The sequence below is a fragment of the Pipistrellus hanaki genome (genome assembly GCF_964339955.1).
Source record: "Pipistrellus hanaki genome assembly, chromosome: 2".
Lineage (NCBI taxonomy): Eukaryota > Metazoa > Chordata > Mammalia > Chiroptera > Vespertilionidae > Pipistrellus > Pipistrellus hanaki.
The window spans coordinates 105,898,451-105,924,360 of NC_140504.1; the positions used below are offsets into that span (position 1 = coordinate 105,898,451).

Consider the following 25,910-nt stretch of genomic DNA (forward strand, 5'->3'; position numbering starts at 1 on the left):
GACACTGTCCACTAGCCACTAGGAGCGGGGGTCCAGAGAAAGCTGCTCGATCTGGGCACCCACTTGCTATCCCCCATCGAAAAGACAGGAGCAGGGGAAGAATATGCTGAGTCAGTTATCCCCGCTCCGCCATTAGCCCTAAGGAAGGGGTGTCCTCTCCCAAGAGGGTCTCCGAAGCCCCGGGGAAGGCGGAACCCGGATGCGACCCAACACCCTACAGCAGCTCCAAGCTCTCGGCCCGGCGAAGAGGACGGGGAGACAGGCCAGAGCCCAACCAAGCCCCGATTCTCCTCTCCGCCCCGAGTGCAATCCTGAGCGCTCACTCGCCCGCAACTTGCGAGTTAGCGACCTCTGGGGATAGAGCAGACTCCCACCTCTTCCCACCCGGCTCCGCGTTTCAGAGCCGGGAGAGGGCGCCTCGCGAGCGCGCGCCGGGAGCAGGCGGCTGGGTCCGAGGCTCGGGGCGGGCGCTCCGGGGGGCAGGCGGGGTGGGGGTGAGAAAAGAGGGAAGGAGGGGCCGGGCGGGCGGCTGCAGGGTCCCGCACTCCCCGCGCCTCGCACATTCGCAGCGGCAGCTCGCGCGCAGTGCGGTGTCGCCCGGCGGTGCGCTCGCTCCTCCCTTCCTCCTCCCGCTCCGTGGATCCCGCGTTCCCAGAGGCTCAGGCGCCGAGTGCGCGGACGGGCACGCGAACAGACGGCCCAGGGGACGCCTCGGCCCGCACCTCCCGGGCGGGCTATGTTGATTGTCCTACCGGGGTCGGCCCGCGGGATCAGCACAGCTCGGCCCGCGGCCCCGGTGACGAGGGGGGACTATGAACCGGAAAGCGCGGCGCTGCCTGGGCCACCTCTTTCTCAGCCTGGGTATGGTCTACCTCCGGATCGGGTAAGGGCCTCTCGCAGCCCCTGCACGCGTGTCCCGGCAAAGTTGGCGTGGCCTGGGGAGAGGCTGTGCTGCCTAAGAGCCGCCGTCGCCCCATCAGAGAGGCCGGGTGGGCAGGGTGCAGGAGAGGTGGGTGCACAAAGGCAGGTGCCCCAGTTATTATACCTTAGTTCGAGAGGTCCGAGCCGGTAGACCCGCCATCCTGAGGATGTCTGAGTCTGGAAGCCCCCAGAACTAGAGATAGCTAGTAGGGACCCTCCAGTTTGGGGGACTAGGGCTAGCCAATTTCGGAGGCCCTCTAGTCCGGGGCATGGGAACAGCAGGTCCAGCAGAAACACTGAGCGGTATCTGGGACCACAACCTCTCCCAGGGAACTCATCCCCCAGAGCTCCAGAGGCACCGACACAAACGCTCCTAGAAACAGGGCAGTGCCCACGGGGCAGGCGGGGCCGTCCAAACAACAGGGAACAGGTACCCAAAGGGAGGGATGTTCTTTGACAAAAAACACCAACCCTGCTTAGAACCCTGGAACTACACAATTGCCAAGAATCCTTGGACGTTCAGAGCCTTTCCTAGCCCAAGGGGACAGCGTCTACTAGCCGAGACAAACACACAGAGACAGGACAAGAGCTGGCCCCAAGACGCTGAAGGAGACAAGCTCGCAGAGCCAGCGCCTGAGAAAGGCGGGACACCCTACCCTAAAACTGGGTGCCAGAGTCTGTCTGCGCGCGGGCAGAGCTGTCTCTCCCCCGCCCCCCTCCCCCCCTACATCACTGCATTTCTATGGAGGTGGGGCCTGGGGCGGTGCTCTGGTTGGAAGGTTGGAGTGGGGGCTCCAAATGGGTCTTGGAGCTACATTTGTACGGCCAGTCACCCTTTGTACTTAGGAGATAATGCGTATGAAGCACTGAGGGGTGATGAGGGGCCGAGGGAGGGCTTAAGGATTGGTAGAGGTGTGGCGCTGATGGTCCACCTTGGCAGCTGGTGGACCTGCTCTCCTACCCCCAGCTGGGAACCTCCCTACTGCTCTGCTTGGGGCGGGGCGGGCGGGCTGCCCAGGGCTGCTGCGAGGAGTGGTGTGTGGCAGATCCTTTGTGTTTTGTCACTACCACTTCTCCCCTTTGCCCACCTCGCGTCTCCGGAGCAAGGATTTCTCAAGTTGACCTGCAGTGGAAGCAAGCAAGGGAGCACAGAGCTAAAGAGCCGGCCCGCCAGCCCAACTGCTGGCAGAGAGCAGGCGATCGCGGGTGGCGGCTGCGGGCCAGGCGCACTGCCGGCCTCCTGTGTGTTTTAAGTATTATTGATTTGCCAGCGGCTGAGTGGCTTCTCCCTCCCTCTCCTCTTCCTACCTGCTTTAATCTTCACTTTGGCTCGCGCACCCGCTGCCACGCGCGCATCTAGCATCCAGGAAGCCGGTATGGCTGATGCTTGCGGCTTTATTTTATTTTTTTATTTTTTATTTTTTTTTTAAATTAGAAATGGGGTGGAGGGGAGAGAGAAAGGAAAAACAACAGAAAATAATCTCCCCTGGCTGCACCGCGAGCCCGACCTCCCGCTGGCGCCAGCACCTCATTGAACCCGTGGGGACCCAGCTGCCCCGGGGGAGGGGTCCAGGAAAGGCGCTAGCCGAACTGCGGCCCAGCAGCTCCCCTTTGGGGCCCAAAGAGGTCCAGGTCGGGAGGAATTGCAGGGTAATTTGGGACCTGGCCCTTCTGCTCCGTGAGCCTTGGGTTATTTATCTGAAAAATGAGCATGCAGAGTAAAGTCCCTAAGAGGCCTTCTAGTTCCCCCATATGACTGGTTCCTTCTGATGGCAGGGCATCTGTGGTATTCTTATTTTATCTGGATAGTTCCAATCAATGACTGAAGCACTAGCCCCTGTGACAATCAGATCCAATAATAATAATAATAATTACTTTAACAACTTCTTCTAAACACTCTCCATGTTTTAACATGTTTAATTTTTACAGCAAACCTATGCCTCATTTTAGCCATGGAAGTACAGAGAGGAGGTGTAGCTTGCCCAAGATCACACAGCTAGTAAGTGAAGGAAACTTAGATGGCACCCTAGCTCTGACCACTTAGCTACTAGCCTATTGTTCATATGATTTTTTACCCTAATATATCATTACATTTCTCTGCTGGTGTAGGAGTTTCCTTGTGCTCAGGTAAGAGTTCAAAGATTCCTCCTGACTTATGGATAGAACCTCCACTTAATCTTTCTATGCCACTTCTTTCTCAAACAATTCAAACATCCTAGCTCTGTGTTAGATTCTGTTTTAATGGCTGAGATGAATGTTCTGTAGCTTCTGTTTCAAATCCATTACCTGCTAGCCTCCATGCCTCAATCTCTGTGAACCTGTTTTCAGACATGTGAAATGGATATGGTGAGTCCTGTCCAACAGGGCTGTTTAGAAAGGTTGCATGAGCTAATGTTAGTGACAGCATACACCATATAGACTTGACACATACTAGGGATGCTGCAAAAGTTCACTAACGCAGTCAAGTGCATATTTGGGAAGCAGGTGCTCACCTTAAGTGACATTTTTGAAATTCTACAATTCATTTGTGCGCTAACTATTCAGTGAACTGGCAGACAGCCTTCCTGCCCTCAAAGTGCTCACAGTCAAATGAGAAAGGCAAAGAACAAATGAACAGACAAATGAAAAACAAACACATACATTAAGACATTTCAGAGGCGTGGACCATGAGTAGCAAGAGCATTAAGAAAAACAAAACAGAGATTGTGATGGAAAGTTAGGAGGGGAGAGGTAAGAAGACAGTTTCCCTTACCTAGGTTGGTAAGGGCGGTGACTCGAGATCACATAAATGATAAGAAGCCAAGCATGTAAAGCTCAGGAGGTGAGAAAGCTTCTAGGGAGAGGTACCAGCAAGAACAAAGAGCCTGAGGCAGGAAGAAACTGATATGAGGCAGAGGGAAAGTGGTCAGTTAGGCACTTAGAAAGGAGTGGGATCAGCTCATCTCTGGTGCTGTTGACACAGAGTAACTGCTCTTTAAGAAATCCCAGTTCCATAATCATTTGAGAGATGCAAATCAAAACAACAATTAGATACCATCTCACACCTGTCAGAATGACTATAATAAACAAATCAACAAATGACAAGTGCTGGTGAGGATGTGGAGGAAAAGGAACTCTCTTGCACTGCTGGTGCGAATGCAGACGGGTGCAGCCACTGTGCAAAACAGTATGGAGTTTCCTCAAAAAGTTGAGAATGGAACTCCCATTTGACTTAGTAATCCCACTTCTAGGTCTATATCCCAAGAAACCAGAAACACCAATCAGAAAGGATATATGCACCCCTATCTTCATCGCAGCACAATTTACAAAGCTAAGATTTGGAAACAGCCTAAATGCCCATAATCAGATGAGTGGATTAAAAAAACCATGGTATATCTACACAATGAAATACTATGCCACTATAAAAAAAGAAGGAACTTTTACCATTTGCAACAGCATGGATGGAACTGGAGAGCATTATGCTAAGCAAAATAAGCCAGTCAGAGAAAAATAAATATCACATGATTTCATCATATGTGGGATATAGTGATCAGCATAAACTGATGAACAAGAATATATCCAGAGACAAATGGTAAGGAAGTGGGAGAGGTTAGAGAACAACCAAAGGACTTGTATGCATGCATATTAGCATAACCAATGGACACAGACACTGGGTGGTGGGGGCTTGCCTGGGGTGGGAATGACTTGGGGAGGGTTGTCAATTGGGAAAAAGGAGACACATGTAAAACTATAGACAAAAAAAAAAAAAAAAAAAATAGTATGACCTACCCCCCAAAAACCAAAACCCAAAAACAAAACAAAACAAAACAAAAAACCCAAAACAACCTAATTCCAGAACAATTTCCCATGCCTGAGCTCCACTGATTGGCCATGGCCCTCAATAAGTGGAAGCTCCTATTATTATAACTACAATGAGACATCTGGGGTGAGATCTCTTTCACACTAGACTTGAGGATTATACAAAAGGAAACTCCACATGAATGGGCCATCTTTATGCAAAGGAAGGACTACCTGCATCATCAGGGTTACCATCTGAGCCTGTTTGGGGTTATCTTGATATTAGGAAATGGTCCCATCCTCAGGCCAGGTATCCACAAGTCACACTGATGCCCGTTTTTCTACCTTCTCCATCTGTCCTGTTAGCTCCACCCCATCCATCAGTCCATCAGTCTATCAGTCCATAGCAAGTTTGGTCAGCTCCATCTTCAGCCATCCCCAAAGGCCAAGCCACCACCACCTCTTGCCTGCCCAGTCTCCCTGCTTCTGCCCTGGCATCCTATAGTCCTCTTCTGTGGGGCTGGAGAGATGGGATGCTGTCAGTATCATGCTGACAGCCCTTCAGTGCTTTCTGATGCCTGAGAACATTCTAGCCCTGAGTCATCTCTTGCCCCCAGATTGTCCTCCTTCCTAAGCCCTGGTTTGCATCACCTTCTATGGGTTCTTTCTGTTTCTTGGTGACCCCAAGCTTGTCCCCTACCATGACTTGTTTTCAGTTCCTTCTGCCCAGCATACACTTCCCCAGACCTTTCCACTGCTGGATACTCAGTACTCTGCTTCACTGCCACTTTCTCAGGAAGGCCCTCCTTGACCACCCAAGTTAAAGTGGCTCCATCTCTTCCCTTCCAAACTTACCCTTCCTGCCATCATAGCATCTTTACTTAGGCTCCGAAGTGGGCACCAATGTCTGGAATGGCTTATTGTATTTGTTTATGGTATGTACATTGTCTCCCTCTGTAGCTCCTCAAGTGCAGGGCCTTGGCACCTGAGAGATTTCTGATATGTGTCTATTCATATCAGAATAGGCATAAACTTCCTCTAGGCCAGTCATGTCTAGAGGGGGCTACACATACACCATTGGCATTTAGGGAGCAAACTTAGAATTTGTATTCATAATTTCTGCTTAAATATTTTTTTAGTAATAAAACATACACATACATACTAGAGAGTATATAAAACATGTACAAACAGTTTTTTAAATGAACATCTATGTACCCACCAACCTTTCTTTTGCTTGCCTTTGCCATTTTTCCACATAAAGATGATTCCTAAACAATATTGGGATTCATTTTGCATAATTTTAAATTTCATCTCAATTCAATCCTACCATAATTAGAAAGGCATCTTGCTTAGTTCCAACATTTATGTTTGACATACATCATCTTATTTTTTGCTATCGAAAAAGGAAATCAAGCCTCACTAATATTGTTTATACACCCGGCACAGAAACCAATGTGTAACCACAGGTGAATAAACCTGGGTTGGGTGCAGTATCAAAAAAGTTGGGAGACTCCTGCTGGGAGCTGTGGGGTGAGGTGGCCAGGATTGGATACCAGGGAGGACCTATAGTACATACCCTACCCTGAGAGCCTAATGCTCCCTCTCTCTGTGTCTCCTGCTCCAGTGGCTTCTCCTCGGTGGTAGCTCTGGGTGCGAGCATCATCTGTAACAAGATCCCAGGCCTGGCTCCCAGACAGCGGGCGATCTGCCAGAGCCGGCCCGACGCCATCATCGTCATAGGAGAAGGCTCACAAATGGGCCTGGACGAGTGTCAGTTTCAGTTCCGCAATGGCCGCTGGAACTGCTCTGCGCTGGGGGAGCGCACCGTCTTCGGGAAGGAGCTCAAAGTGGGTATGTGCTCACCGGACACTGCAAACAGGCTACTGGCAGACAGAATACTTTTGGGAGCTCTCTGGGACCTCCTCATCTGCCCATGCTGGGATGATCCTACTGTGGGACTTGAATTCAGGTCTCTATCAAGAGTTGGCTCTCAGGTTTGAATCCAGATTACGCTGGCCCTTTATGGCAGAGTTGAATACTAACTGGTTGATACGGCACTTATGTTGTTTTTTAAATTGAAGTCCAAATTTAAAATTAGTTGTTTTGCCTAAAAATACAAATTCCTGAATTCTTTTGAAAAATAGGCTTACACATGTATCCACATAGTTATTATGGGCTAGAGCTGAGAACACAGCTTCCTTTAGCTGGAGCCAGGGCAACCCTATTCACTGCAATAGTTCCAACTACTGCCTATTATCCATCTTATATTCATCCTTATATGATATTAGAGGCCCAGTATATGAAATTCATGCCCTGGGGGAAGTAGGGGGTGTGGGAAAGAGTATCCCTCAGCCCAGCCTGTGTCCTCTGGCAGTCTGAGAGTCCTTGGCCCCTCCCCCTGACTGAGCAGTGCTTCCCCTGTGGGAGCACACTGACCAGCAGGGAGCAGCTCCTGCATTGAGCATCTGCACCTTGGTGGTCAGTGCATGTTCTAGTGACTGGTCATTCTGCCGTTTCAGTCAATTCGCATATTAGCCTTTTATTATATAGGATGCCTGGCCACTGTGGGCATTTCAGTTTGCAACCCCTGTGTGTTGCTTAGACATAGCGTGCGCACGCGTGTGCGCACCCCCACACACACACACAGAGAAGCACAAAGTGTCAGGCCACTTGGCATTTCTCACACTTTCAAACCAATGTGAGAAAATCCTGGTGGAAATGGGTTGGTCACTGGGAGCCCTGGTGAGGGGAAGGCCATGTTGTGTGTCTTGCTTATGTGCATCTGAACTGTAGGACCAGGAACTCTGCAGGCTTGCTTTGAGCTGTGGACCTCCCTGAAGGTCAGGTCAGCCTTGACTCTTTGTGCTGGAGTGGTTCACCTGGCCTACTCCACTGCTCAAAGGGCATCCCTGAGTTACTTCCTCTTGGATCATATAGCTGGTGTATCTGGGCTCTCAGGTCCCCTCTTCCACTCCCATCAACCTGCTGCCCCTGATTCTCCTTCAGGCAAAAACATCCTTTGTAAATGGAAATCAGATTATGTCATTTTCTTGTTTAAAACCCTGGGATCAGGATGAAATCCCGACTGCTGACCTCTATCCATCTCTGCCCCCAATCTTCCCTCTATCCCTCTTGCCCACCCAACTTCATCCTGTTTCCAAAACACATCACACTGGGTCCTGCTTTCAGAACACAGCCCCAGAAGTTCTTTCTGCCTTAGATCCTTTCCCACAGCCCCATACTCCTGAGCCCTCTCCTCCGTGCACAGTTCCCTCAGCATCCAGGTCTCACAAGCCTCCCTGGGTCCCCTTTCTAAAGTCCCCTTTAGCCAGGAAGCCCCATCCCATCAGCCAAGCAGTTGGCACTATCTGCATCTCTTCCTCACTCTTTGGGAATGCTGGCTCTTGGGGGTCAGTCCCTCTGCCACATTCACCATTGAATGTTTTCTTTCTCCTTCTTGTAAGGAGGAGCAGTAGCTCTCGGCCCTGTAGAAGGGCTCATTTTGTCACCACCTTCTGTAGCTGCTTTCTCACTCACACCTGAGGGGACTGCTGAATACAATCCCAGGTTCAGGGTGAGGCTGGTGGGGGGTGTAGGAGCCTCCTCCTTCAGGCCCTCACATGAGTTTTCTTTTCAACATCATTGTGGGATAGGACCTTGCCTTGCGCCGCCTGCCCTTGTTACCCCACTTTCCAACCTCAGGGCTTACTTTTCAGGTGGAGAACTGAGGCCCAGAAAAAAGAGGAACTGCCCACTTGATGCCCAGAAATGGCATCAACACTGAGATTCCAGTTTAGGTCACTGAAATACCCATCTTGTGACCCTCCCCGGTCATCACCTATGGTTTTTCTGCTTACTCATGCTCTCATTCCTGGCCTCCATTTTCAGGACCCATGTCTAGGCTCTGACATTATTTCAAAGATGATGAAACTGAAGCTCAGAAGGGACCTGCTAAGGTCAACAAAAGTGAATGGCAGGGTCCCCCAGGACTGGGTTGATCCCAGAACAGCTTGCAGTCTTTAAATAGCATTGTAATGGTGCCTGCTGGGGTGCAGTGGCAGGGTATGGTGCAGGGAGGCCTGCCCCCACCCCCAGCGGGCTAGAGTTATAGAACTGAGGGATTCTTTGCAGGCTGAGGCAGAGGACTACCACCAGTACACACTGAACAGGAGTGGAGGGAGGCCTGAGGCAAGGAGCATTCTTTAAGAGGCAGGCTTGGATAAGTAGAGGTGGCCTTAGGGAATTCAAGCAGAGAGGAATCTAAGAAAACTCATGGGATAGACCTACCTGGGCCTGAAAGAGAATGGAGTCAGAGCCAGGAGGCATGTGGTCAATCTAAGCAGTTTGAATTTCTAGGTGGTGAGAGCAATTGGCGAATTTTGATCATGGGCATGACTGACAAAGTAGGTCACATTGTATAAAATAGCACCATTCAGTGATTTTTGACCCATGACATCATATGATTCAGTCTAATAGGAATTCTGGAATTAAAGGGTGGGTACAGAATTCATTCGTTCATTGCCATTCATTGATTCACTCATGCATTCACTCACTGTGGCTGGTGGCTGCTGTTACAGCCTGTGTGGTCTTGGATTCATGAAGGAGGTGAGCCTTAGGCAAATTGGGAGAAAAGTATTCCAGGCAAAGGGAATGGCAGGAACAAAGGCCATGAGGCAGAAACATGTTTGAGGAACAGAGAGGAAGCTAGTTTAGCTGGAGAACAGCAAAAGAGAGAAAGAGGAAAGCTCAGAGGTCAGAGAAGGAGCCAGGAGCTAGACAATGCAATGTCTGTCACACCAAGTCAAGTTTTTGGATTTTCCTCCAGTGAATGGAGAGCAGGGGAGTGATAGGGATCTGGCTTTCAGATTTAGCAGCATTGCTCTGGTTCTGGGAACAGAATGAACTGTGTAGGGGCAAGGCTGGGAGTTCAGAGTCTGGTACAATGTTCTAGACAGGAGGTGACCAGTGCTGTGGACTGAGTGTAGCCATGGAGATCACTTGGAAGTGAGCTACCAAGGTGAAGGGAGACTAACAACCTAAAGGACACTGAGGAAGGAGTTGCCTTTCTAAAGTGGTGGTAGTGGGAACAGAGAAGATTAGATCAAGATTGGACCCAACTCCTACAAGGCTGAGAAGTTACTTCCTTTCTGAGCCTTGGTTTCCTCATGTGTGAGCAGGTATCCTGCTCAAGGACACCAAGAAGCAAGTCTCCAATTTAGGCTTTCCGGACTCTTCATCAGTGTTCTTGCTCCCATGGGTTGCCTTTTTGTGGGAGTGACCAGTTAATAAGGGCTGCCTTGCAGGGGTGAGGGACCAGGAGTATGATATTTGACTTTGTTAGCTCTGGCCATCCAATCCACACTTCAGAGAGCTGGACACATCTACCTTTATTTTATTTTATTTTATTTTATTTTATTTTATTTTATTTTATTTTATTTATATATTTTATTGATTTATTACAGAGAGGAAGGGAGAGGGATAGAAAGTTAGAAACATTGATGAGAGAGAAACATTGATCAGCTGCCTCCTGTACACCCCCAACTGGGGATGTGCCCACAAACAAGATACATGCCACTGATTGGAATCGAACCTAGGACCTTTCAGTCCGCAGTCTGACGCTCTATCTACTGAGCCAAACCAATTTCGGCACATCTGCCTTTAAAGAGACTTCCCAGAAGCTCCACCCTGTGTTTCTATTTCTATGTCATTGGCTTGAACTTAGTCATATGACATACCTTGCTGCAAGAAAAGCTGGGGAGTACAATCTTTTATTCAAAACAGATATAAGACCAGCTCAGGATCTGTGACTGAGGAGGAAGGGGAACATTGACATTGGAGTGGGCACTAGCCCTGGCATAGATTTTCCATCCCATGCTGAGACCTAAAGGCTCTCCTTTCACCACCTCCCCAAGTCTCTCCAGTCCCCAGCTCTGTCTGTGTTTTTTGGCTCTGTTTCACATTCTGAGTATTCCAGATTTTGCTTCATAGATCTGAGGACAGCAGTGGGCAAGGCTGTCCACTGACAGGCCCTCTTACAGACCTCTGTGACCTGCATTCCAACCCCATTTGGGCTGTGGGACAGCCAAATAAATACTGGCATCAAAACCCAGTTCAGGCCACCCCAAGAGAAGAGGGGATTCAAGTTGGTCTGTGTAACTGGAAAGTCTGGATGGTGCTGACTTTCAGAATGGCTTGGACCAAAGGTGGTGTTGGCTTCTACCAACCTCAGAACCCACCCCATTGGGACAGCATCACAATTTCTAAGTTCAAGTCCTGCAGAAAGGCCGTAGCTTTCTCTGGCAGTACCTGCAGAGGTCCTATGGTTCACTCAGATTGGATCAGCTAATAGGGCTTGACTTTTGGTTTTGAGTTCATCCACTCCTATCACTGTGCTTTTGTTGGTCAGGCCTGGGAGCCCCACCCAGACCATTTTTCCTGGGAGGGACTTCTCATGAGTCTGTTAGTCAGCTCCGGCTGCTATAACTAAGTACCACAGGCTGGGCAGCTTAAACACAGACATTCATTTTCTCCCATTTCTGGAGGCTGCTTTCTTCTGAGGCTTCTCTCCTTCTTACTGTGTCCTCAGAAAGTCTTTTCTCTGTGTGCATGCTTCGATGTCTCTGTGTGTCCTAATCTCCTAAGGACATGAGTCAGTTTGGGTTAGGGCCACCCTCATTGTCTCATTTTAAGTTAATCACCTCTTTAAAGGTCATACCTCCAGATATAGTCACTTGTAAATTACTGGGGGTTATGAATTTGGGACAGGATGCAATTTGGTCCATAACAATGAGCAACCAGAGGGAAGCATGGTTTGTGCATTAGGGAAAAATATTAGGGGTTTAGTGGTGTTCAGAAGTAAGACTCCAAGGTGGGAGGAATGGACTGGACAATGGAGATGGACTTTCCCTTGGGTCTTATGGGTGGAAAGACTTTCACAACTCAGTGAATTGGATTCCAGGCAGAGGGAACAGCAGTATAAACACATGGATATTTGATTGCTAATGGGATGATGAACAGGAGTTTGCAGCCTCAGATTACTTAACAGGCTGCCTATTTAAGAGTCTTAAAATGTCAGGGATTCAACTTTATCAGATGCTTCCCATTGTGGCCCTTGAAGGCTTAAAAAGATATTCACCAATGTCCAGGGTTTTTCTTTTCTTAAAAAATACAATGACATCCGTCCTTTGAGTCTGCCACCAACACAACAACTAGAACAAGAATAGGTAATTTGCATCCACTTCTGTGAATATCCCTCGTGCACACCTGCCTTTCCCTTCCAAGCCGTATATTCACTATCCTGAATCTTGGGTTTTCCATTCCTTGCTTATTTATGTCTAATTTATCATGTTGCTATATTCCCTAGAAGTAAATTATTTGATTCTATTTGTATTTAGTTTTATAAAGAAAAGTGTCACACTGTATGCAATCTTTTGGCATTTATTCCTTTATTTACTACTAGTAAAACTCATCTATCTTCTATTAGCTATTGTTGATTCATTTTAGCTGTGGTAAATAGACTAAATATGTGCACGTTTGCTTTGGGTTATGGGACATCTGGGTGGCTTCTAAGCATTTGCTGCCACTAACAGTGCCTTATTGGTCTCCTTGTGCCCATCTCCTGGCACCCATGTGTATGCATTTCTCTTGGGTATATACAGAGGAATGGAATTGCTGGTCACAGGGTATGAATGACAACCTAAGTTCCATAGTGATTGCGCCACGTGCCACTCCCACCAGTGAGCAGCATTGATCTATGGACTCTCCAACACTGGGAATCATCTAAACTTCCTCATTTTTGCCTAGGGAATGGGTGTGAAATGTTTCCCACTGTCATCTTGATTTGCACTTCTCTGAGAAGTGATGCTGTTGAAATCTCTTCCCACATTTACTGAGTATGTTTACTCTTCTGTAAGTTTCCTATTTATGCATTATGCCCATTTTTTTTGGGTGGGATTGTGTGTCCTTCCCTCAGTTTTGTTTCATTGTGCAGGGAGCAGAGAGGGCTGGGTCAACAGCACCTTAGGGAGGCAGGATCATGAGAGGCTTCACTCTCTTGTCTTTTATGTTTTCATGGAGAACAGTAGATGCCGGGAGCAGAGACAACCCTTCCTCACATATCAACTCATTTGGTCTCATCCAGTCTGGAAAGGAGGTCTTCTACTAAGGCTTAGAGTAAGCTGGAGGCTAACCAAAATCATATGGCTATTTTGTGGCAGGACTGAGATCGGTAGTAATTCCCTGTTGCTGAGAGATTCTTCTGTGTGAGCCTTCCAGTGTTGAGGGTCTCCATGCTGCTGTGAACTTGAGAACTTTTTTTTTTTGTTTTTTTTGTTTTTGTTTTTTGTTTTTGTTGTTGTTGTTGTTGCTGGGTTGTGGGGCAGCCAAATAAGTTCAAATTCATGCAGCCAGGTATCCATTCCAACCCTACCACTACCTTGCTGGTTACTCTGAGCAGATACCTCACCTTTCTGATCTCAGATTGGTCATCTGCAGAATGCAGGTGTCACATGGCCTACCTTGCCAGGTGGAAGCAACATGACACAGTGTGTAAGACCCTGGCATCTGCTGGGTTAGGACCATCAGAGGATGTCCCTTTGTTCCTCCCAGGAGGCTCACATGATGATGAAGAGCTCAAAGAATTGAGTATCCTGTTCTAGATTTTATTCTTGTTGCAATAGAATGGGAAGATGTAGAGTGAAATGGGGAGAAGCTATTGGTTCAATTACTAAGCTAAGCTCAGTATTTTGACTATCAGTCTGTCTACTTCTCACTAACTCCACTACCACTTCCTCATTCAAAACTCTATTTTTAAAGACTTGTTGTCCCAACAACTACATCAGCCTCCTAATATAACCTTGTTTCCACCATACACATAGCCATTCAGCATAGCATCTTGCCTGTGATCCTGTGATCATGGCACCTCCTGTGTAAAACCCATCTATGGTTTCCTATTGTTCTGGGAATAAAATACTGACAGGCCTCTTATAGACCTCTGTGACCTGCATCCCAACCCCATCTCCACCCCAGCCCTGCTGGTTTTCTTCTGACTTTTACATAAGCAAAAGTCCTTCCAACCTCAGGGCCTTTGCCTGGCTATTCCTTCTGCATGGGCACTCTTCTGTCCTTCCATTCTGGGTTCACATGTCACTCTACCCAAGAGAAGCCCTCATGAGTTTCCCATGTAACAGACTCATCCCTGACCATCCTTTGCTTTGGCACTTTTCTCATATTTCTTTGACTACTTCAGTGCATTCCTGATTTATTTGCTCATTCTCCAGCACTTTGTAATGGTTCAGCCCCGAAGCCACCTGCTCTGTTCTTTTTGCATCCAAGGACCTTGACCACATGGCAATAACAGTGCCTATCATATAGGTGTGGGAGGAGATTAAGTATTCCCCGTGAGGCACTCAGAACCATGCCTGACACACTACACAGGCACTGTAAATCATAATTGAGGTGTTTTCATTTGCCTCTTGGGCTAGAAGACAGCTTGTTGAGAGAGCAAAGTCCTCTGATGCAGAGCCTGTCACATGAGGGCATGGTCACCATGGCACAGTGGATGTGGGGACAGACACCTGCCCCAATTCCTTCTGGAGTAGGAGGAGGAGCAGAAGAGTGACAGGGAGAAGCTGCTGAATGATGGCAGGTCACCTACCCAGCATTATGCAGTTCTCTCATTTGCATTTCTTTTGCAAGCCTCAGATCATTCTGTGTTTTAGTTCTCCTAACACTATTTTTGAGATATGTTTTTGTTATAATGTTCTATTTTCAATTTTCATATGGTGGACACACACACACACACACACACACACACACACACACACCACATACTTTACACCCATAGTCATTCTCTGTTGAGGATTCACAGATGAATAATACAGCTTACTACAATCTAGTTGGTATAAACAGATAGATAATTCAATTAAACACAAACTAAGGATGGCTAATGTGCTGGACCACAAGCAGAGGGAGGACTATCAGGAAGGTCCCTCACAGAAGGGATACCGGAGCTATGTCTTGATGGGTATGCTTCACCAGCAATGCGTTTATCTAGTTAGAGCTACTCTTATTAATCCTTTACCAGGTATTGTGCAGGCCTGTTATGTGTCTTGCTTTATTCACTTCTAACAACCTTAGAAAACAGATATTTTATTATTCATTTTATAAACAAGGAAACAGGCCTTGAGAGGTCAGTTAATTCACTCAAGTTCCTGCCACTGGGAAGTGAAGCCAGAATGTGAACCCATGTTTACCAGTCTCCAGGGCCCTGTTTAGAAACCATTGGGCTACATTGCCTATTACTTGGAAGATGGAAGAGGAAGGGCATTTCTAGACTGAAGGAACAAAATGTGCAAAGGCATGGAGGCAGGAAAGAATAGGTATTGGCTCTTGATGGGCACTCAGCAGTGCTTTCCTCCTTGCTTGGTGGAAAAAGACACTTAGATAGAACCAAGGTAGGAGAGAAAGCTGGAGGCAAAAAGCCTACACCTGCCCCTTCCCCAGGTCCTGTCTCTGTGGGTCCATTACCTTAATTGGACCCAGCCCAGGCCCTGCTCCCTAGTTTCTATGGTTGTTCATCAAAAGGCTCTCTAGTTCCTGTGGATGGAGACACCTGGATGTGGCATTCTGAGCCCAGCGGGTGTGAACTGCCATGCCATAGGTCTGGCAAAAGCAATCTTTTTCCATCTGTGTATTTTCCAAATCATCATGTATTTTAGCCTGTGTCACTGCAGATTGCTCACTCTCTGACCCATTGGCTTTAAATAGAAAAAGAAAAAAATACAATGCTCTTTGTGGTTTCCAGTAAGATACTGTGAATACACCCAGATAATATTCCGGGGCAAACCATTTGCAGTGGATGCTTAGGGCAATGCAATGGAACCTTTAAGGCAGCCTGGACATCAGTGCATTTCCTCTGTACCCGCAAGAATTGCTGTGGAGCTGGAATATGTGGAGGGCATCAGTCAGGCTCCCCCTGAAAATCTCAGTGATAACACCAGTCTTTTCACACAGGGGTTTCATTGAATCATGGCAACTTGGCAGTGTCCTCCTGGTGGTTCCCATTTAACAGATGGGGAAGCTGAAACTTAGGAGGCAGAGTCCTTGCTCAGGGTCACCCGGCTCAATAGGAGCAGAGAGGAGAGACTGACGAGCTCCATTTTATTTGAATTCTGAACTGAAGCCACCTGGACTTCTGGAGGGACATTTTTTTTTTTTGAGATATGGGTAGATTCAGAATTTAGGAAGGTATGGTGGAGCGGGGGGGTGGGGGGGAAGGAGAGGGGACGGAGGGGGGAATGGAGATTCCATACTGGAAGCCAGGGTACCCTGGTTCAAATTTCTCTGGTCTCGCTGAGTCACTGGAGACTTTGGGCAAGTCTCCTGATCTCCTTGAACCTGTCATTCAAGGAAGAACCATGGGCTTCATGTCTGGGGCTCTGGGAGTCTATTCCCTGATTCCACAGGCATCAGAACCCTTGCTGAGGCAGGATAGCAGGGGCCAGAGGACCTGCCAATGTCCTATCTATAGCTTCAGTGATCCCTACACCCCCTCACTCACCTGCTCCCACCACAGACTGTATCATGCCAGGGCCACCACAGAGTCTTCCTCTGGCCTGGAGCCCTCTCTCCCCCCACAGACGACCTCCTAGCTGCTTTTCCATGCTCAAAAGCTACCATGCCAGATGCTTCCTGCTCTGACATTGTCCTGTTCTACATTCTTCCGAGCCCTCAGCTACTACTGAGTGTTTTGATCTCCCTATCTGTACCCCATAAAGTCAAGGCATGTCAAAATACTTCTTGTCAGTTTTCTCAGCCCCTAGTGTGGTATCTGGCACATAATAAGTGTTTAAGAAATATCAATTGAGTGAAGGAATAGGAAACATGGCTCACTCAAGGAGAACAAGGCGATGGCTGGCTTTGATGGAAGCTCTTCCTCTGCTTGTGGGCAGGAGGTAGAGGTGATGGTCAGGGGCAAGAGGTAGAGGTGATGGTCAGGGCAGGGAGGGTGGGGCTGTCCCTAGAGGTTACATGATTAGTGATGGTCAAGCCCAGTGTCTGCTGCTTACGAGCCCCATATGGTAGATTCAGGAAAGAGGCTGGGCTGTGGTCAGTAGGACTGGACTAGGGCAGTGGTTGGCAAACTGCAGCTTGTGGGCCACATGCGGCTCTTTGGCCCCTTGAGTTTTTAGCAAAGGCCAGTTTAGGAGTACCCTAATTAAGTCAATAACAATGTACCTACCTATATAGTTTAAGTTTTAAAAATTTGGCTCTCAAAAGAAATTTCAATCGTTGTACTGCTGATATTTGGCTCTATTGATTAATGAGTTTGATTTCCACTGGACTAGAGTGAGTATCATGCCCTTACAGTAGAGAGTAACTCAGAAGCTAAAGCTGAGCTAATTGGGTTGGAGTCCTTGGCAGGTTACATTACTTCTCTGGGTCTCAATTTCTATGTCTGTAAAATGGAGATAATAACAGCCCACACCTCATAGGATTGTTGTAGGATTAAGTGAGTTGATCTATATTGAGTGCTTAGAACAGAGCCTGGCAAATAGTAAGCAATTTTATGACTTTGCTAAGCTTATTATGAATATTAGGTACATTGTATCACTCCACTTCTGCAGCAATCAAGCAGCCATCTATAAACTGTCTTCCAGATCTTGTAAGGGACACAGGAGATGGCATTCAGGAAATTACCTAGCGGGAGGGGCACTCTCAGGCTAATGGGATGGTCCTTCTCAGAGTACTGCCATAGTCAGGGTCTGGGCATGCTCTGGAGTTGCTGAGATATTTATCATGTGACCTTTAGGCTTGCACCTGGACTCTGCTGGAGCAAGTCTCTCTGAGCCTCAGTTTCTCCATTGATAAAATAAGGAGCTGTTAGTGACCTGGGTTGGGTGAAGAAAGAATAGAAGGCTGGAGTTCGCTGTGGCCTTTCATGCACACAGTCTGAGATTTTGAGATTCTGGAATCCTTCTCTATCTTTTTACTGTCATCAAAACCAGTTCTTGGTTCAGCAAGCTTATCTCATTTGAGTGGATGGGGTCTTACAAATCATTTATTGAGAAGTCTTAACTAAGTGACATCTCTTGACAGCAATAAAGGCATTTTGATGAGTCGATTCCGTAAGCCAAAGGAATGGTAAGCTTTCAGACACAGCAAAGAACCAGGAAGGGAGGGAGGCTGGGACTGAGGAAGGTCACTGTCAACCTGAGCCCAGAATCCAAGCCTGACCAGTGTCTAGGTGGGCGGCCTCAGAGAATGGCATTACTTCTCAAAGCCTCAGCTTCCTCGCCTGTCAAATTGTGAGAAATGCTGGCTATCCAACAGGACTATTGTGAAATATCACACAGAGAGGCAAGTGTGGGTCTGTCACATAGATGATTAACAAATGTTACTTTCTTCCCACCCTTGTCCCCCACCCCAAGCCAAAACCCAACCCCAAGCCTCTGGCTACCTCTGTGCAGACACCCTAGGGGAAGCCATGCTGGCTAGGCTGGGGGTAATCCCCACCCTATTTTGCAGAGCCTCTTGGGACCTTGGTTGGGTTGTTCTCCTTAAGAGTAGGTGAGCACTGCATGGAAGCATTAAATAAAGGTCACGTGATTGTTGGCCACTGTTTGGAGCTGTCTTTCATTCATTCATTTATTCATTTGACAAATATTTATTGAGTGACTACCTACTACTTGTCAGGGAACATAACAAAGTACTTGCCTTCAAGGAAATTACATCCCAGAGGGGTGATGGAGGTGGTAGGTGAGGTAGAAGAACAGACAATAAACAAGTAAGTCTAAAATATAAGGAAGGCTATGGAAAAAACTAAGGCAGGGGAAGTTTCTCTCTGCACCTCCCAACAGTGACTATAATTTCATCCATTATAATAATTATAATACTTAATGTTGTTTATTTAAGCATTGGGTACATGACAAGTGATTCCTAGTTCTCTCTACAGGGTGGCTGATATTAACAGATATGGAAATAGAGGCTCAGAGAGGTCCAGTGACTTGCTCTGTCTGGCAGGGTTCAAATTGGAATTTAGGTCTGCTATTCATTTATCCCTCACACATTATGGTGGGAGTTGTAAACAGTGGAGCAAGATTCACATGGTTTTTGTCCCCTTGTAAATCCATTTGGATGGGCAGACAGGCCTTGGACCAGCCCCATACACCATGAGATTATCTTGTTCTTGAAGGTATCATGGAGCATGATATGTCAAAATGGGACACAGTGGTAATAATAACAATGGCTGGTGTTTTCTGAACATTTACTGCATGTTCAGTGCTATGCTCAGCACTTTTTCCTCATTCTGTTAAAATGCTGTTATTCCCATTTTACAGAGTAAACAGGGGCTTAAAGAGGTTAACAGGCCTAACATCAGTTACATAGTCAGCCTGATGCCCAGGAGAGTTTCTTCAGTGGTCAGTGTTGGAGGAGAAGGGAGATGGGACTGGGTGGTGTCAGCCTAACGTTGGTGGGCAAGGTCAATGTCAAGATATCAAGGGGTCTACAGTACCGTTAACATCCGGAAACCGGTACCTGGGTCTCTGAGAACTTCTGAAGCCAAGAATGACTGCACCTCAACATTCCTCAGACTCTAGGCTACCACCTCCATTCCTCAGCAGGTGCTGAGGTGAGGGAGTTAGGTGGCCCTTGATGAGACTTCACTCTGGTCTGGAGGTCTACCTTAAACTCAGGGGAGTAAAATGTGTGTGGTGCAGTTGCCCTTCACCCATTTGGAATCTGATGAGTATCTTGCATGGGTAGAGAGCTATTATTATTATGTTTAACTAGTGTCTGTCCCTCATCATTTGCAAAGTCATGGGGCTCAGAAAAACCCCAGAGACTGGTAATCACTTGGTGGTGGAGCTCCTGCACACAAAATCACCAGGAAGGGGTTGGACTGGCAGCCCTTATGCTGTTCTTGGCCCCACCTCCCAGAAGGAGCCTGGGAGAAATGTAAGCTTTAGATGACAGGCCAGGCCCCATCCCTTCCAATTTACTCCACTCAAGGTCTGATTAAGGGGACCCCGCCTCCTTTCTTGGAGTCATTTAATCTTTGGGGACAGTTCTTGATCTGTGTGGAGTGTTCAGAGGCAGACTCTGCAGTCCACCAGGTGGGCGGCCTGAGCAAACCAGACCTTTCTCTTGGCCTCAGTTTCTCCAATTGTAAAGGAAGATAAGTGAAGGCTTCTACTGCTTACCACACAGATCTTTTATAAAGAACTGTTACTATTGCCATAGATAAAAATTGCAATAAATCCAGTAGTTGGGGCCATTTTCTCATGCCAGCTCTGTGCTAAATGCTTTACCTTTGCTAATTTTTTTCTAGCACTAAATGAGTGGGTAGTTAGCATCCTTATTTTAGTAGAGAAACTGGAGCACAGTGATGTTGGTGATCCAGCTAAGGTCACACAGCTAGGAGATAATAGAACAGGGAGTCCCCAGCACCCATCCTGCTCTCTCTATATTTTTTATCTGATATTCTTTTTCTTGATGTCGGCGAGGGTCTAATCTGACCATAGGCTATCCCCTTCAGTGTATTATTACCTGTCCATTGACATCTGGAGCAGTTAGTGCTGCTGCTCAGGACTTTATCTTTGTTCCCTTCAAGTAATCACTGGCCTTGGACCAGTCTTCCCCCTTGGCTTGGATGTCCTAGGAACATGCAGGGGAATAAATTTAAAATATGCAGAGGTAGGAATGAGGTTGCAAATTCCAGGAGATTCTGGTTGCCCACCCCTACTCTCCTACCTCCTGCTCTGGACAAGTCAGACTTACCTGCTTGCTGCCCAGCTTTGGGAGAAGATTTATCCAATCTGCCCTCTCCCTGGAAGTCTGTCCATTAAGAGCTCTTGTCCAGTGTCCTGCCTGAGTGGAACTTGAGGTCTGATCTCCTGCCCTTGTGACCTTAAATTTCAAAGCTCCGTCTTTCCCAAAGCCCAGCAGCAGGAGATGGTCACTCCTTTGCTACCTGCTCATCTGGTGGTCAGTTCTGTCTTCAACATATGGCCACAACAGGCCTTCCATTGATCCCAGCGGAGCATTGCTAGTTCTTATGCACCATTTATTAATTTCACAAAACAAAAGCATTGGCAGGTGTCCAGCTTGACAAATTGTCAGACCTGTGTGCATGTCCACCCATCGATGTAGCTCTGTCCCAGGCCCCCTGTCAGGAATTTATTACACGCATGTGGTGTGTAATACCAATATGAGAATATGTGCAGAGTCAGGGACCCAGTAGGTGGGTGACAGAACTGGAATTTGAGCCCCTGTTTTAACAGGGTGCTGTGGATGGGCTGGCCTGGAATGTCAGAGCAAAGTGGCTTGGGCTACAGGAAGCCACCCAGTGGTGATTGGGTGGGGACAGGGGAGTACAGGTTGTCTGTGTCTTAGCAGCCCGGGTTAGGGTAATCATGAGTGGGTGGGAAAAGGGTGTGTCTGAGTGTGGGTCCCAGTGACCTGGGACTTAAAAGCAACTTGGAGGCTGCCTTTTATCCACCTTCCCCACAGCTTAAGCCATTTCACCCCAACATCCTGAAGCATTTCTCCCCATTACACCATGCCTGATCAGCACTATTTCATCTCCTGCTCTGGCTTGGGGGCCTTTCCCAACAGGCTGCTCTCCCTGAAACCCACCCTACCCAGGCTCAGAGTATGAACTTGCTGAATGCTCACTCAGGGTTGATGCTGCACACAGGGCTTCCCACAGAGTGCCTTGGTACATCTTCATTCTGTGCAGTAGACACTGCTTGCATGAACATATTTGAGCCCCAAGAGGCAAAGAGTGTGGGTGGCAGCATTCTTGCACCCTGGCTACTAAGGGCCCTTCTGCCCCTGCTAAAAGCCCAGCACTGCTGGGCAGGGCCATCTTCAAATAGCTGGGAAGACCTGTGGGAAAGTGACTTCTCAGCAGCTCCTCACACCCCCTACTGAACCTTCCTGTTGACGTACCTGCTCTTTTCCACCCTGACTGTGGGCACTCCTCGCTCCTATTCCCCAGCCTCTGCCTTCTGGGAGACCAAGGCCTGGGGATGAAGATGTCCAGGGTCCAGGTCCCAGCCTTCCCCTGGAGATGCTCATGGTCTGGCGAAGAGGCATGGGTGAGCCTGCGACTGTCAAGTGACACACAGCAGTAGTAACAGGGGCTCACAGAGAACAAGGGTGTGTCAGGCACCTGCCAGCAGCCAGATGCAGAGCTGAGAGTGCTAAGAATTTTTTTAGCTTCTAGTTCTTATTTTTGACATCTGGAGCAGTTAGCGCTGCTGCTGAGGGGCTTTATCTTTGTTTACCTTCAAGTAATCACAGGCCTCGGACCAGTCTTCCCCCTTGGCTTGGATGTCCTAGGAACATGCAGGGGAATAAATTTAAAACTTGCAGAGGTAGGAATGAGGTTGCAAATCCCAGGAGACAACATTAACAAGAAAACATTCAATCAAATTTTAAAAGTTAGGGTGGATTAATTTAAAATAAAATAATCAACTCAAAATATCAGCCCTTTCATTTAGGGCCAAAGAGGCCAATAGTTTCCATTTAAACAGATTTACAAAATTTATATTTTAACCTATATTTGATGGCACAGAAATATAAAAAGCATATATCTTCCATTGAGACTTTTCCTTCCCTTCAGAGTATAATTTCATACAATTGCTCCTTTGTTCAGTTCTCAAACTTAAAAAAAAAATAATCACCAGTTCTATTTTGAAATATATCTACAACTCCACTGATAACAAGAACACTCTTAAAACAATTCTTATAGGACAAACTCTTATTGTTCTCTGTCATTGCCATGAAAAAAGTATTGTTGCAGAGTTTTCATTTTACCTCTGAGCACACGGGACTCAAGAAGGGCTCAGTACTGGCTGAAAGTCACAGGACCAGAAATGGACGCTCCTGAGATGTGAGCCCAGCCTCCCACTCCAGAGTCTGTGAGCAATTCAGGTGTTGAAGAAATGCTGCTTTGAAGGTTGTTGCCAGATGCTGTTCATGTGCACAGTTTACACCCTAATTTGAGGGTTGTGGGGAGTGGGTGGTCATCCACAGAGGGATCCCACATGTCTCTCTCCTTCACTGCCCAGTCAGCTACCCAAGGGGGCTGTGATTGGGGCTTGAGTGGGACTGTGCATGACTGGTGCTCAACCTTGGTCATCCCAGCATGGATCTTTAGAAGGTAAGGTATGGGTGCTTAGTGGATCTTTGTGGAGCCTTACAGTGGTGAGCTCAGTCCCCTTCTTATCCAGGCCAGTCTCCTCCCTGGATATCCTGGTTCTGATCCCAGACTTTCCACCCTCTCCTCACAGGGAGCCGGGAGGCGGCCTTCACCTACGCCATCATTGCTGCTGGCGTGGCCCATGCCATCACAGCCGCCTGCACCCAGGGCAATCTAAGTGACTGTGGCTGCGACAAGGAGAAGCAAGGCCAGTACCACCGGGATGAGGGCTGGAAGTGGGGTGGCTGTTCGGCCGACATCCGCTATGGCATCAGCTTCGCCAAGGTCTTCGTGGATGCCCGGGAGATCAAGCAGAACGCCAGGACACTCATGAACCTGCACAACAATGAGGCGGGCCGGAAGGTAGGGCAGACCCAGACCTGGAACAGCCCTCGGGGCTCCCAGAACAGCGACAGAGCTCCATCTCTAGCTGGCTCTGTGGCTCAGGGTGTGGCATGAAGCTTGTCAGTTACTAGAAAGGTTGAATAACTGAATCTTGGTGAAAATTTGATGTAACAGCGAGATGGAAAGAGGGAGGCTTGTGAACTCTTATCCCTGGGTCCACAAAATCAGCTGTACAAACTCTGATTGGGGGAGAGGTTGAGATGGGTCAAGCAGGAGTCATCTCTAAACAGCAGGGCTGCTAGCATGTCATTGATCACTGCAGCTGGAATCTGGCTCTCAAAATAAAAGCAGCATTTTGAGTACCTCCTCAGATGCTCCTGGATTCTGAGCTCAACTTGGAAGAGAGCTAGGAATGTTCCAGGACATTTTTAGTGCAGGTGGCTTGGACAGAAAGGGACTGGACACCCATCCCATGAAAAGTTGGCTGTCCTAAGGCAAGGTAGCAGAGCTGCCTAGAGTGCAGAGTGTGGGCCAAGGGGTGAAGAGATCACGGAGAAGTAGGTTCTGTTGTGAGGGGCCAAGCCACAGCCATAAGATATGGAGTGAGCTATCAAGAAAGGAGTGATCTCTTTATCCCAGGAACTATTTGGGCAGAGGCTGTTCAAGGTACCCAAGTCAGTGCTGAGCCTATGGTTGGGATTGTGTTCTTAAGTGCCTTTAAAGGCTGAGGTGCTCAGAATCCTTCCTGGAATCCCCAGGCCCAGGAGATGCTGGGAGAGAAAAAGCTCAGATGTTGGGTAGAGCTCTGTGATGAAGTGTCTGTGAGCCAGGGCAGATGGAGAGGGGGGCTTAGGGCTATCTGGGTGGGGACAGACCACTGCAGTGACTGGACTTGTGCTGTCACTACCTGGGACCACAAATGCTGGTACCCAGGGTGGCTGGGCAGGAGCAAGAGTGACAAGGACCTAGCAAACCATACACAAGGCTATAGTGGACTCAGGAATGCAAACCCCATCCACAGGCCAACACTGTGGCTGTGTAGGAAGATCAGCCCACTTTGGCCAGACCCAGAGTTTAGACTCAGATTTTTATTTACCATCACTTAATTTTTAAGTGTTGGCATTTCAAACTGATTGACACCAGTAGAAAAGGTAAAAAAGAAAGAGGATTACCAGATGCTCAAGTATTTTAATCTACTGGCTAAGTGTGGGCTATGAATGCCCCATTTGGGTGACAGATGTATTAAGTGGTACATACCTTGTTCTGCTGGAGCACGTCTGTGGGCCAAGAAGTGTTCTAGCTCTGGATGTATCAGCTCACCTAATTCTCAAAGCATCTCTAAGAACAGTAGCATCATTATCCCAATTTTACAGGTGAAGAAATTGAGGTTCATAGTGGGTAAGTAATGGGCTGAGGGTCCCATAGTTAATAAGCAGTGCCAGAATTCTGTCTCTTAAGCTGGCATTCTTTTTTTAAAAAAATATACATTTTTATTAATTTCACAGAGGAAGGGAGAAGGATAGAGAGATAGAAACATCAATAATAAGAGAGAATCACTGATCGGCTGCCTCTTGCTCACTTCACACAGGGGATTGAGCCTGCAACACAGGCTTGTGCCCTTTACTGGACTCAAAACTGGGACCCTTTAGTGCACAGGCTGATGCTCTGTCCACTGAGCTAAACTAGCTAGAGTTCAAGCTAACATTCTTTACACAGCATACACTGCTGTGGCATGGCTGCTTGTAGGCTGGCAATGGGCTGCCTGGTTTAGATCCTAGCTTTGTTACTCCTTCCCAGGAAGGAAGTAAAGCTGGCAGGAGTGTCCTCAGGGCTGAGGTGAGGAGGGAAGGAGACAAGGCAGGAGACCACTTACCCCAGGGCCTGGTACAGAGTTTTTCCTCACCACAGGGTGGCTGTGATTACAAGTTGTGCAAATGTGTAACACAGGAGGGAGTCCGTCTGGCAAATGTTGGGGGGTGGGGGGTGGGGCGGAAGGGAAGGGGTGGGTAGCCTGCACACCTTAGAAAGGATCAGGGCTCCCCTCTTGCAGATGAATGGGAAGGGACAAGCTGTCCCTTCCTTCAGCCTTCAGGTACCCCTCCCTCCTTCCTCTTCTCCAGCCTCTGGCCACATCCTGTGTGTAAGAGCCTCCCAGGAGTCTGGGTGAGTCACACCTGCAGAGCACTCACCTGACACAATGCTGTCCTGGGTTAATTGCAAGGCCCTGTCTGGCTCCACCCAGCTCCTGTGGCTGGCAGCTCCTGTGCGGCCAGCACATCTCTCTAGGCTTTTTGGCTATTCATTTCTCCTGGTTTCTGTGGTCAGATCACTCCTTAGGGCACAGGGCACAGGGTGCAGGCTTCCTCTTGCACTTGAAACACTCCCTTGGGTCAGAAAAAGGGAGTGCTTCAAGAGTCTTCCCACTTCCAGCCTCTGTTTTCTTATCCGTAACTACCTGGATGGGCCACTGTGAGAATTAAAGAAGAGAATACTTAGCTTGGGATAAGAAAGGTTCAGTATATCCAGTGGGAAAGGCTTTCCAAAGCCACGGAGCTCCACAGTGTGAGAGCCACAGCTGCTGTTTCAGGCAGCTCTTGGGTGGTAGAGATGCTGGAAGCTATCAGACATTATAAGATCAACCTCAGTAGCTTCCTGGAGG

At 48.0% G+C, this 25,910-nt stretch overlaps 1 protein-coding gene across 1 annotated transcript in view; it reads left to right on the forward strand.

Annotated features, from left to right (window-relative positions):
• The first annotated feature begins 666 nt into the window (after positions 1 to 666).
• Positions 667 to 25,910, forward strand: part of WNT7A (Wnt family member 7A) — an 81,535-nt gene continuing 56,291 nt past the window's right edge. Inside the window, exons 1-3 of the mRNA XM_084872650.1 lie at positions 667 to 883; positions 6,323 to 6,549; positions 22,998 to 23,269. Of these exons, the coding sequence (XP_084728776.1) occupies positions 813 to 883; positions 6,323 to 6,549; positions 22,998 to 23,269 (570 nt within the window). The 5' untranslated portion in view covers positions 667 to 812. The remainder of the gene's footprint in view (positions 884 to 6,322; positions 6,550 to 22,997; positions 23,270 to 25,910) is intronic.